A 13,722-nucleotide genomic window follows, 5' to 3' on the forward strand; every position below is an offset into this window, starting at 1 on the left:
TTTAAGTTCCTCCTCTGGGTAGTTCTCTTCTCTCCATTTTAAACAAAAAAGTGGCAGATTTGCAGATTTGTAAATTTTTCTGAAAGCTGGCAGGAAGAAAAATAATGGAAACATGCACATTTTATAAATTTTGAACATTTACTATGAAAAAGGAAGGAAGGATATAGAATTAAGAAATCTATTTTCATTTTAAATAGTGAATATAAATCCTATGCATATAAATTACCCTGGAAAGAAATTTTAAGACTAATAAACACACTTCTCAGCTTTGGTTTTAAAAAAGTTCATCATGATACATTAATATTTTGCAAATATAGTTGAGGCTCTTCCCTTTTCTGATCCTTTTTCATGATCCTCCCAAAATAAGCCTTGGGGTCCCTACTTCCACTGTTCTGAGAGTATACATTATTTTAGAATTAACTAACAGAGAGCTTCATACATGGAAAAGACTCAAACTATTTGCTGCATGAGTTACAACACTAGTAAATAATGAAAGTTTTGTTGTTGTTCAATTGCTAATCATGTCCACCTCTTTGTAACCCCATGGACTGAAGTATGCCAGGCTTCCCTGTCCTTCCTTCACTATCTCCCAGAGTTTGCTCAAATTCATGTCCATTGAGTTGGTAATGCTACCCAACCAGTTATCTCATCCTCTGCTGCCCTATTCTCCTTTTGCCTTCATTCTTTCCTGGCACCAGGGTCTTTTCCAATGAGCAGCTCTTTGCATCATGGTCACAGCCCTGTCATGGTGAAGGGGCTTGCATAACTCGATGAAGCTATAAGCCATGCTGTGCAGGGCCACCCAGGACAGAGAGGTCATAGTAGAGAGTCCTGACAAAATGTGGTCCACTGTAAGAGGGAATGGCAAACCACTCCAGTATTCTTGCTGCGAGAACCCCATGAGCAATATGAAAAGGCAATGAAGAAGCTTCCGTGTCCTAAACTAATTCTTCATCAATAATTATTCATTCCTTTAGAGAGCTCATCTACTTTTAATATCTTTAGGCAAACAGCTCCCTGGAAATAAAAGTTCTCTCATTTACTAGCTATATAACCTTGGCCAACTTATTTAGACTACTTTCTGGGAAGGGGCATTGTCCCTAAATTGTTGAGGTAGCATATTCTCCTAACCCTCATATTGAGGGTCTCTGATCCAGGGGCCCCAAGTAATAGGTAGAGGAGGTTGTGGCATTCGTAGGAACTTGAACAACCATTTGTAATCTAAATGGGAATAATGACTCTCTCTCTTCGTCCAAGAGGACTGAACGTGATAATAAACGAGAGGACATTCTGGATACTACAAAGGCAATTATCTACATTTCTAATGCCCCATAGTTCTAAGTCACTTAAACATTCTGGCAACTTAGGCTCAATTTACCCAAAAGCAAATGTAGCACGTGACTCTCAAAAATCTGTTTCTCCTAGTACAGACTTCTCAAAGTTTTGAATCTGGATAACCGAAGTCAATTTTTACTTCCTTTCCCTCTACTGCCTTCCACCTAATCACCCAATCAACCACCAAGCCCTGTCACTCTTCCTCTAATGAGTTCTTTCTTTTTCAGCCTACTGGCACATTTTCCTTATTATCAAATGTCTGGGTCATGACAACTGATTTCCAAGTAGTTCCTCTTATTCCCCAAAGATCAAATTCAGCCCCCAATTCTCAGCTTTAGAGACAAACTTCCAGTAGTGTAGCTGTCAAATCTATCTCAATCATAGATGACAATCTTGAATCCATTCATATTAACATTTATGACGTGCACCTTATTGCACAGCTCCCATTGATCCCTACCTGTTGGTATCCAACCTTTGTGTGGCTAAACCTCATCTTTTTCTTAATGAATAGTGAAAAGTGATGTGACTTCACTTCCATGTCTAGGTTACGAAAGACTGACTTCCTTCTTTCTAGCACTCTCTTCTCACTTCCTCACTCTGACGAAACAAGCTGCCAAGTTGTAAGACACTCCATGGAGAAGTCCATGTGGCCAGGAACCAAAGAAGGCCACCAGTGGTCATCTCGTGAGGAACTGAGGTCTGTTTCCAACAAGCCAAAATAAATGAATTGTGCCAAAACATGAATTGTGCCAAATGAATGAATTGTGCCAAAACACGAATGAGCCAGGATGTGGATCCTTCCCAGCTGAGCCTCAAGATGACTACAGCCTTGTGAAAGACCCAGAGCCAGAGCACCCAGCAGTACTGCACCAATATTACTGACCCACAGACACTGTGAGATTAAAAAAACACTGCTGTTTCAATACACTACATTTGGGGATAATTTGTAGCACAATAATAGATAACAAACACACTGTCTCATATTTCTAAATAAATTCTAGGAAGATTAAAAGATTAAATATAAAACTACCAAATTATCTTAAAACTACATGAAAACAAATATTTACAAAATTTCTATAATTTGAAGTGAAAGAAAAAAGAGTAAGAGTTTGATTTATACAGGTTTTCTATATGACTGGAAAAATGTAATAGACTAAAATATAAAGACCAGGAAAATCTTTGCAGCAAGTATAGAAAAATATTTATAACCATACAAAATTAAGATATATGTAGTTACATATTTGTTACATAAAAAACTAATATAAATTTTCTGAAATGATAGTGAAGAAATCAGTAAAAGGTAGTGCCTCCAGGGAGGGAACATGGGTGGCTGGGACAAGTATGTAAGGTAAACATTTCACTGTATATCCCTCTTCTGTCAACAAAGTAATAATAGTTTACAGTATTACTGATATTAAAAATATTAACTAGCAAAAGTATTAACATGGAATATTTAAAATAAACTTCAAATATATTAATAAAAAAATGAAAAGATATAAGCAGATATTTAACATGAGCAAAAATAAAATTAATCATAAAGAAAGATGAGTTCAAAATGGATCAGAGACCTAAATGTAAGTTCAAAAATTTAAAACTCTTAGAAAAAAATATACGTGCAAATCTTTGCAACCTTGGCATTGCCAATGATTTCTTAAATGTGATACCAAGTATAAGCAAAAAAAGAAAAAACAGACGGGGCTTCATGAAAATTAAAAGCTTCTATGCTACAAATAATTTCATCAAGAAAGTGAAAAGACCAGAATTCCCTGGTGGTCCAGTGGTTAGGGCTCCGTGCTTTCACTGCCGCGGGCCTATATTCAATCCCTGGTTGGGGAACTAAGATCCCACAAGCCCTGAGGCTTGGCCAAAAAAAAAAAAAAGAAGTGAAAAGACAACCCACGAGTGGGAAAAAATACTTGCAAATCAATATCTGATAAAGGAATTGTTCACATAATACACAAAGAACCCTGACAACTCAATAATCCAATTTTAAAATGGCCAAAGATATCAACAAAGTCTACAAATAATAAATGCTGGAGAGGCTGTGGAGAAAAAGGAATCCTCCTACACTGTTGGTAAGGATACACACTGGTACAGCCACTCTGGAAAACAGTATGGAGGTTCCTTAAAAAACTAAAAATAGAGTTACCATATGATCCAGCAATCTCACTCCTGGGCATATACCTGGAAAAGATGAACACTCTAACTTGAAGAGACAGATGCACTCCAATGTTCACAGCAGCACTATTTATAATAATCAAGACATGGAAGCAACCTAAATGTCCACTGATACAAATGAATGGATAAAGAAGATGTAATACACACACACACACAATAGAATACTACTCAGCAAAAAAAGAATAATGCCATTTGTAGCAACATGGATGTACCTAGACTTTAACATAGTAAGTGAAATAAGTCAGAGAAAGACAAATATCATATACCACTTATATGTGGAATCTAAAAAAAAGACACAAAGCAACTTATTTACAAGATATAAATAGACTCACAGACACTAAAATTTATGATTATCAAAGGGGAAAGGGGTAAGGGATAAATTAGGAGTTTGGGATTAACAGGTACAAATTGCTGTATATAAAATAGATAAACAACAAGGACCTGCTGCATAACACAGGGAACTATATTCAGTATCTTGTAATAACCTACAATGGAAAAGAATCTGACACTTTGCTGTATACTTGAGACTAGCACAATATTGTAAACCAGCTATCCAGTTCAACTTTTTAAAAGTGGCCAAAAGATCTGAATACACATTTCTCCAAAGAAGACAGACAAATAACCAGTAAGAACATGAAGATACTTAACATTATTAGTCATCAGGGAAATGCAATTCAAAAACCACAATGAGATGCCATTTCATAGCCACTAGGATGGCTAAAACCAAAAAGACAGACAGTAACAAGTGTTGATGAGAATGTCACGAAGTTAAAACCTTAATATACTGCTGATAAGAAGATAAGATGGTGCAGCAGCTTTGGAAAATGGTCTAAGAGGTTCACAAACAGTTGAACAGTTAAACAATTACCTTATAACCCAATAATTCTACTCCTAGGTATATATTCAAGAGAAATGAAAACATGTCCATACAAAACTTGAACACAAATGTTCAAAGCAGCATTATTCATAATATACAACATGGAAACTGACTGAAAAGATTAGCAAAATGTGGTGTATTCATAAATGAAATATTATTCAGCCACAAAAAGGAATAAAGTAACAATATATGCTACAACATATACGACCCATGAAAGCATTATGCCAATTAATCTTCTAAGTCTGCAAAGCCAAAGCCCAGTGTCTGAAACACAAGTGCATGTGCTCAACTGCTCAGTCATGAGCACAGACTAGGCTCCTCTGTCCATGGAATTTTCCAGGCAAGAATATTGGAGTGTTTTACCATTTCTATTCTAGGGGATCTTCCCAATCCTGGGATAGAGTCCACATCTCTGTGTCACCTGCACTGGCAGGTAGATTCTTTACCACTGTGCCACCTGGGAAGCAACTGAATCACATAGTCTTAACTGAATTTCAACCACTCCCTAAGACATAACCTGAAATCTCCATTTTTTAAAATGGGATAGTAGCAAGTTACAGGTAAGCATAGTTGCATTTATGGCTCTAAAGTTCCAGAGGGGGCTGGTGAGGCCATGGAAGAGAATGAGACAGAAAACAGAAAACATGAGCTTAAGAGAAGATGATAAAGCAACATATCAGCTTCTAAAGTAAAAGAGCCAACCAAAGAAGTGAGAAAGGAGCAATTAATTAGACAACAAAGCAATAAAGGGGCTCCCAGCATAGCAGTCAGTAAAGAATCTGCCTGCAATGAGGGAGACCTGAGTTCAATTCCTAGGTCGGGAAGATCCCCTGGAGAAGGAAATGACAACACACTCCAGTATTCTTGCCTGGAGAATCCCATGGACAGAGGAGCCTGGTAGGCTACAATCCATGGGGTCACAAGAGTCGGACATGACTTGGTGCTTTCTCTTAGAGCAATAAAGGAGAAATTAAGAGAAAGTAATGTCAAAAAAGGCAAGAAAAGAATAGTAACAGATACACTTATAAAGATATCATATATCTTAAAAAGTTGGAATAAGAATCTAAAAATATTCATCATTTTTTATTCATATCCTTGGTAAGGACAGAGCCAACTGTCATGGGTTGAGCAATAAATAAGAGTTACAGAAATGGAAGCAGTTGAGTGTAAATTGTTTTTAAAAGGAAAGGATTTAGATTAGGTTTCATTATTGTTTTTGTTTTTTAAATCTAGAGACTTTGGGCCTCAGAGGAAGAAGCCTGGAAGAAGTAACACAAGACAATGAAGGAAACTGTTTGACTAATGTCCTACAGGATAAAGGGATAAATTCAACTGAGAAACAGGCTGAAAGACTAGCTTTGAACAAGCCTCATGTAAGTAAAAGTATATGTCCGTATGTAAATGCAGTAATGCGCTATGTATCTGCATCACTGGGGAAGAGTTCCACATAACTGAATTAGCCAACACAAGCATTTTTTTTAGTTTAGTCATTTTCCTTGAAATTGTTCATCATCATATGATACAGTTGTCTGCCTTCTTAAACATATTGTACTCTCCTGGATGACAAGGTCATTGTAACTATAATTGTATTAATAGGAAGTAATATAGCTGAATCTGCATGTTAATTTTTCAAGTCTTTGACTGTTCTGTCAGCTGCCATTTCCTGATAACTTTTCTCCTTTGTGCTTTCAACAGATTCTAGGTTTAAAATTATGTAACCATTAAATAATACCCTAAGTAAGGGATAATAGAATCCTGAATCAAAGTATAGTAATAAAGTATACGGCTTTATGACAGTGTTAAGAAACCTGTTTCACTTTTCAGTTCAATTAAAGACTGGGGTTCAAACAGTTGAAGATGTCAGAAGACTGACCTCTGGCTACATGAAATATTACTTGATCTTGCTTCCTTAAGTTATAGCAAAATAACCCTGCCAAGTTATTGATAATTTTATATGGTTAGTCTTAAACCACACACACACACACACACACACAAAAGTATCATGCATTCCAAAACTGAGCCTAGACATTTCACAGTAACTATACTTTCCTTTCATAATCACTTACCAATAAAAAATTATAATCTTCTACATTTCTATACGTAAACACAGCCAAGCATATTTCACATATATGGATATTATTCATGATAAATGTATGGCCTTCACAAAATCTTGATTTTAATCTCTTCCAAATTTCATACAAATTTCACAACTACAAACATCACAAAGGCTAAAAAGGACTAGAGCTAGGCACAAGGCAATTACTTGACCAAAATTTAAGAATTCATTCCTATAGTTCCAATAACAAATGATATTACAATTTCATTCATTCATTCTTAAGATTCTGAATAATCCAGCAATTTCACTTCCGGGTATTCATCCCAAGGAAAGGAAAACACTAATTTGAAAATATATCTGAACCTTCATGTTCACTGCAGTATTATTTACAAAAGTCAAAACATGGAAGCAACCAAAGAGTCCATCAAATGGACAATGATGAGTAGATAAATAAAATGTGGTATATATACACACAGTGGAATATTATTCAGCCATAAAAAAGGAAATATTGCCATTTGCAACAATGTGGACGTACTTTGAGAGCATTATGCTAAGTGAGAAAAGTCAGAAAGAGAAAAGACAAATACTGTACAACGCTTCTTATATGTAGAATCTAAAAAACCAAACGAAACTCATAAATACAGAGAACGGATTGAGGGCAGCCAGAGGCGGGGTGGGTACAATGGGTGAAGGTGATCAAAAGGTACAAACTTCCAGTTATAAAATAAGTAAGTCGTGGAAACGTAATGTGCAGCATCATGACTATAGTTGATAATACTGTATCACGCATTTGAAAGTTGCTAACAGAGTTCTCATTAAAAAAAAAAAAATTTAACTGTGCAGGGACACACATTAACTAGATCTACTGTGGTGATCACTCCACAATACATACAAATATCAAATCTTTATGTTGTACATCTGAACCTAATATAATGTTACATGTCAAATATTTCTCAATTAAAAAAAAAAGATTCTGGATGGCTATGCTCACCTATCCTATACATTATCAAAACCAAAAAACTACCATTACTTCTCTAGCACTCACTTCCTGTTCCTTCAGTTTTTCATTCATATCAATGAAAATTAATAAATGTAGAATCTCTCAAAGACAGAGGGGTGTGAGTGACCTAATCAACTCAAACTGAAACATCTCACTAGTTTAGAGTATCGGAGTAGAGTAGAGTTTGTACTTTTGTCCAGTACCTGAGTTCGATCCCTGAATCGGGAAGATCCCCTAGAGACGGGAATGGCAACCCACTCCAGTATTCTTGCCTGGAGAATTCCGTGGACAGAGGAGCCTGGCAGGCTACAGTCCATGGGGTAACAAAGACTCAGACAAGACTGAGCACGCACACACTCTGTATTTAATTATTTATGTACATCTCTCTTTCTAAATCACAAATACTATGAGGGCAAGAATCTTCTCTGATTGAATGATTCCATCCATCGCTGGACAAACAAGTTCTCACCACCAAGCATTTTGCTAGCCTCTGGAGAGAGTGGAGTTAAACAGTCCCCCGCCTTCCACAAGCAAGAAAGGGAGGTAGACTTATTGTAAACAAATTACAATATAGGAAAAAACAAAAGTGAGTATAGACTCAAATCACAGGAAAAATTAACTCTACGGTTGTAGAGGGAGTTAAGGGATACATTTATGTGTTCTCCTAAAGGCCTAAATACTTGTTGAATGGACAAATAAATGTATTAAATCTTGCTAATGAAAGTTGAGACCCCCAGATCCAAATGAAACGTTATTAGCTACTTCTGAAGTTACTGCATAAACCTAACCCTTCAACAACTGCAAGAATGCAGACTTCAGCATACTCACCCCCTCCTCAGGAAATCACCTTGAAGAAAGGGCCATACCTGTACTGCCAGCCTTTAGCACTGCCACCTCGGCTGCTACTGCTGCTGCTGCTGCTGATTCCACCCCCACAGCTGCTGTTGCTGCTGTTCTTGTTCGGGGTCACCGCGGTGGCCAGGCCCTCCAGCCTTCCTTCGCTCTCTGAGACTTTCATTGCTGACACGGGTTCACCCCCCTGCATCTTAACTCCAAAGTCCATCTGCCCTTCTTGGGCGGGAGAAACAACTCTGTAGAGTAGTTTTGTAAGTGATAAGATTTAAGATCTGATATGAAAGGGCTCCTAATTGCTAACCTAGCCGGCGGCTGGAGCAGTAATCATCAAATAGTCCAGGGAAGGAATACAAGCATTCCCCCTGAAGGAAACTTTTAAGAGGAGAAGGACAGCGAAGAGGGCAGATGTCCTTTAAATATATATCTCCTTCCAGGCAAAAGCAAGGAGGAAAAAAAAAAAATCACCCTGCCAGAGGACTTGGTGGCATGCTCAAACGAGGAGCAGAAACAGCGTGAGGAGGTCGCGGACCCTAGCCAGGAGGGCTAGGCGAAGTACGGTCCACTGACGGGAACCCGCGGCCTGACCTCTGGGCTGACGGACCGACCCGCCTCGCTCCCTCTTCTCAAGCTGGTCCTCAGCGGGAAGGTTCAGTCCAGCCCACTCGGCGGTTCCCACAGCAGCTCTCGAGACAGAGCTGGAACGGCTCGCGCTCAGCCCGGGAGGAGGGTCGGGGAAGGAGGCCGCCGGGGGCGGGACGCCGGCTCCCAGGGTCGCCTCGCCTCCAGTCAGAGGCGAGCAGCTAGGGACGATTTCCTCCAACGCCCCCGGCCCTGAGCCCTCGACCGGGTTCCCAGCGGCGGACAAGTCCCTCACCCTCGCTACTGCCCAAACGTGAAACCCACAACTGCGGCCACCGCCCCACCCACAGCCCTACAGACCCACAGCTGGTCACCCGCCCGCTCGCTCTCTCCCCGCCTTCCCTTCCGGAGTAGCGTGAGCTCACTTCCCCCAGAGAAGAGGCCACTGGCGCCATCTTGAAGAAGGGCGCGCGGCCCTGAAGGGGGCGGAGCCTCGGGAATCGCGGCGCTGGGGCGGTGGACTACGGGGAAAGGGAGGGGGCAGGCAGCTGGGGGATGAGCGGTGGGCCAGCCACCAGGCAGAAAAAAAGGAGTTAGCGCCCTAATGAAGGTGTCTTGCGGCCTTCCTGTCCTGGGCAAGGCCTTCCATTTGAGGGCCCATTCCAGGCATTTTAGGAAGAAAGCTTAGAAAAATGTCATTTCTAAAATGACATTTAGAATTATTATTAAAAAATAATAATTCATCTTCAGTTCAGTTCAGTTTAGTCGCTCAGTCGTGTCCGACTCTTTGAGACCCCATGAATCGCAGCACGCCAGGCCTCCCTGTCCATCACCAACTCCCGGAGTTCACTCAGACTCAGGTCCATTGAGTCAGTGACGCCATCCAGCCATCTCATCCTCTGTCGTCCCCTTCTCCTCCTGCCCCCTCGTCCCCTTCTCCTCCTGCCCCCAATCCCTCCCAGCATCAGAGTCTTTTCCAATGAGTCAACTCTTCACAAGAGGTGGCCAAAGTACTGGAGTTTCAGCTTTAGCATCAGTCCTTCCAAAGAAATCCCAGGGCTGATCTTCAGAATGGACTGGTTGGATCTCCTTGCAGTCCAAGGGACTCTCAAGAGTCTTCTCCAACACCACAGTTCAAAAGCATCAATTCTTCGGCGCTCAGCCTTCCTCACAGTCCAACTCTCACATCCATACATGACCACTGGAAAAACCATAGCCTTGAGTAGACGGACCTTTGTTGGAAAAGTAATGTCTCTGCTTTTGAATATGCTATCTAGGTTGGTCATAACTTTCCTTCCAAGGAGTAAGCGTCTTTTAATTTCATGGCTGCAGTCACCATCTGCAGTGATTTTGGAGCCAAAAAAAATAAAGTCTGACACTGTTTCCATTGTTTCCCTATCTATTTCCCATGAAGTGATGGGACCAGATGCCATGATCTTAGTTTTCTGAATGTTGTTGAGCTTTAAGCCAATTTTTTCACTCTCCACTTTCACTTTCATCAGGAGGCTTTTTAGTTCCTCTTCACTTTCTGCCATAAGGGTGGTATCATCTGCATATCTGAGCTTATTGATATTTCTCCCAGCAATCTTGATTCCAGCTTGTGCTTCTTCCATTCCAGCGTTTCTCATGATGTACTCTGCATTTAAGTTAAATAAGCAGGGTGAGTTAGTAATTAAAAAAAAAAAAAGCCTTATTGGCATAAGGCAAATCAGTATTATAAATGAAAAAGAAACTATCATGGAAATTAGAGCTCTCAGAATCAAAACTAGTTATTCTGAGGGTCTTCCCTAGTGGCTCAGCAGTAAAGAATCCGCCTGCCAATGCAGGAGATGCTGCTTTGATCCCTGGGTCTCCAAGACTACCTGGAGGAGGAAATGGCAACCCACTCCAGTATTCTTGCTTGGGAAATCCCCTGGACAGAGGAGCCTGGCAGGCTACAGTCCATGAGATCTCAAAAGAGTCCAGTCGGACACAACTTAGGGACTGAGGACAATGTTCTTTCTGACCTCAGACAACTCTTTCATCCTCCTTAAGCCTAGACTTTTGTATCTATAAATCAGAATGTTTGCTGCTGCTGCTAAGTCGCATCAGTCGTGTCCGACACTGTGCAACCCCAGAGATGGCAGCCCACCAGGCTCCCCCGTCCCTGGGATTCTCCTGGCAAGAACCTGGAGTGGGTTGCCATTTCCTTCTCCAATGCCTGAAAGTGAAAAGTGAAAGTGAAGTCACTCTGTCGTGTCTGACCCTCAGGGACCCCATGGACTGCAGCCTTCTAGGCTCCTCCGTCCATGGGATTTTCCAGGCAAGAGTACTGGAGTGGGGTGCCATTGCCTTCTCCATTTAGGTGGTTTCTAAAGTTCCTTCTAGGACTTCCCTAGTGGCTCAGACGGTAAAGCGTCTGCCTACAATGTCGGAGACCCGCATTCCATCCCTGGGTTGGGAAGATCCTCTGGAGAAGGAAATGGCAACCCACTCCAGTACTCTTGCCTGGAAAATCCCAAGGACAGAGGAGCCTGGTAGGCTACAGTCCATAGGGTCGCAAAGAGTTGGACACGACTGAGCGACTAAACTTTCTTTCTTTCTAATTGTAAATTCCAGTTTCTAACAACATGGCTTTTGAACGTATACCATGTGCGAAACACTAGAAGTATTGTTGTTAGTCACTAAGTTTTCTCCGACTCTTTGCAACCCCATGGACTGCAGCACTCTAGGCTCCTCTATACTCCACTATCTCCCAGAGTTTGCTCAAATTCATGTCCATTGAGTCGGTTAAGTTATCTAATATCCTCTGATGTCTTCTTCTGTTGCTTTCAATCATTCCCAGCATCAGGGTCTTTTCCAGTGAGTTAGCTCTTCATATCAGGTGGCCAAAGTATTGGAGCTTCAGATTCAGCAATGGTCTTAGTTTTTTGAATGTTGAATTTCAAGCCAGCTTTTTCAGTCTCCTCTTTCACCTTCATCAAGAGGCTCTTTAGATCCTCTTTGCTTTTGCCAATGGAGTGGTATCATCTGCATATATGAGGTTGATAATTTCTCCCAGCAATCTTGATTCCAGCTTGTGTTTCATCCAACCTGGCATTTCACATGATGTACTCTGCATGTAAGTTAAATTAGCAGGGTGACATATACAGTACGACAAAAAACTTGTCATACTCGTTTCCCAATTTTGAACCAGTCTGTTGTTCCATGTGCAGTTCTAACTGTTGCTTCTTGACCTGCATACAGGTTTCTAAGGACACAAATAAGGTGGTCTTGTACTTCCATCTCCTTAAGAATTTTCCACAGTTTGTTTTGATGCACACAGTCAAAGTCTTACCATAGTGAAGCAGATGTTTCTCTGGAATTCCCTTGCTTTCTCCATGATCCAACAAATGTTTGCAATTTGATTTGTGATTCCTCTGCCTTTTCAAAACCCAGCTGGTACATCTGGAAGTTTTCACTTCATGTACTGTTGAAGCCTAGCTTGAAGGATTTTCAGCATAACCTTGCTAGCATGTGAAATGACTGCAACTGTACAGTACTTTGAACATTCTTTGTCACTGCTCTTCTTTGGGATTAGAATGAAAAGTGACTTTTCCAGTCCTATGTCCACTGCTGAGTTTTCCAAATTTGCTGGCATATTGTGCAACACTTTAACAGCATCATCTTTTAGGATATGAAATAGCTCAACTGGAATTCCATCACTTCCACTAGCTTTGTTTGTAGTATTGCTTCCTAAGGCCCACTTGACTTCACACTCCAGGTTGCCCAGTTCTATGTGAGTGACCACTCCATCATGGTTATCCAGGTCATTAAGACCTTTCTTGTATAGTTCTTCTGTATATTCTTGCCACTTCTTAATATCTTCTACTTCTGTTAGGTCCTTACTGTTTCTGTCCTGTTTTGTGCCCATCTTTGCTTGAAATGTTCCCTTGGTATCTCCAATTTTCATGAAGAGATCGCTAGTCTTTCCCATTCTATTGTTTTCTTCTATTTCCCTGCATTGTTCTTTCAAGAAGGCCTTTTTACCTCTCCTTGCTATTCTCTGGAACTCTGCATTCAGTTGGGCATAGCTTTCACTTTCTCCCTTGCCTTTCATGTCTCTTCTTTCCTCAACTATTTGTAAAGACTCCTCAGACAACCACTTTGCCTTCTTGCATTTCTTTTTCTTTGGGATGATTTTGGTCACTGCCTTTTGTACACTGTTACAAACCTCCATCCATAGTTCTTCAGGCACTCTGTCTACCAGGTCTGATCCCTTAATTCATCAGCTCCACTGTATAATCATAAGGGATTTGATTTAGGTCATACCTGAATGACCTAGTGGTTTTCCCTACTTTCTTCAACTTAAGCCTGAATTTTGCAATAAGGAAGTCATGATCTGAGCCACAGTCAGCTCCAGGTCTTGTTTTTCTGACTGTATAGAGCTCCTCCATCTTTGGCTGCAAAGAACATAATCAATATGATTTCAGTATTGACCATCTGGTGATGTCTCAAAGTAAAAAAGTAAATAAAGTAGTAATATAGATATAGTTATACAGATAATTAAAGCCATGAAGAAAATAAAAGGAGATGATGTAGAAAATAAGCACGATGGAATAGAGAACTTACTTTTAGGAAGAACAATTGAAAAAAGTCATCTATGACAAGCTGCGATTCATGGGGTCGCAGAGTAGGACATGACTGAGCGACTGATCTGATCTGATCTGATGACGAGGTGGCATTTAAAGTGAGGGAATAAAGAAAGGAGAGGAAGCTAAGGGGAAAGCAAGCTTTACTTATTTTGGGAAATGAGAAACCTGGGACCCTGGATCTCAGTGAATAAAAAGTGGTGTGAAATGAAAGTGAAGAGATAGGCAGAGA

At 40.5% G+C, this 13,722-nt stretch overlaps 1 protein-coding gene across 1 annotated transcript in view; it reads right to left on the reverse strand.

Moving 5' to 3' along the window:
• OSBPL11 (oxysterol binding protein like 11) overlaps positions 1-9,292 on the reverse strand; it is a 91,884-nt gene extending 82,592 nt beyond the window's left edge. Inside the window, exon 1 of the mRNA XM_027536631.1 lies at positions 8,313-9,292. Coding sequence (XP_027392432.1) covers positions 8,313-8,509 — 197 coding nt within the window. The 5' untranslated portion in view covers positions 8,510-9,292. The remainder of the gene's footprint in view (positions 1-8,312) is intronic.
• Positions 9,293-13,722: the final 4,430 nt, after the last annotated feature.

The sequence above is a fragment of the Bos indicus x Bos taurus genome, chromosome 1 (assembly GCF_003369695.1).
Source record: "Bos indicus x Bos taurus breed Angus x Brahman F1 hybrid chromosome 1, Bos_hybrid_MaternalHap_v2.0, whole genome shotgun sequence".
NCBI lineage: Eukaryota > Metazoa > Chordata > Mammalia > Artiodactyla > Bovidae > Bos > Bos indicus x Bos taurus.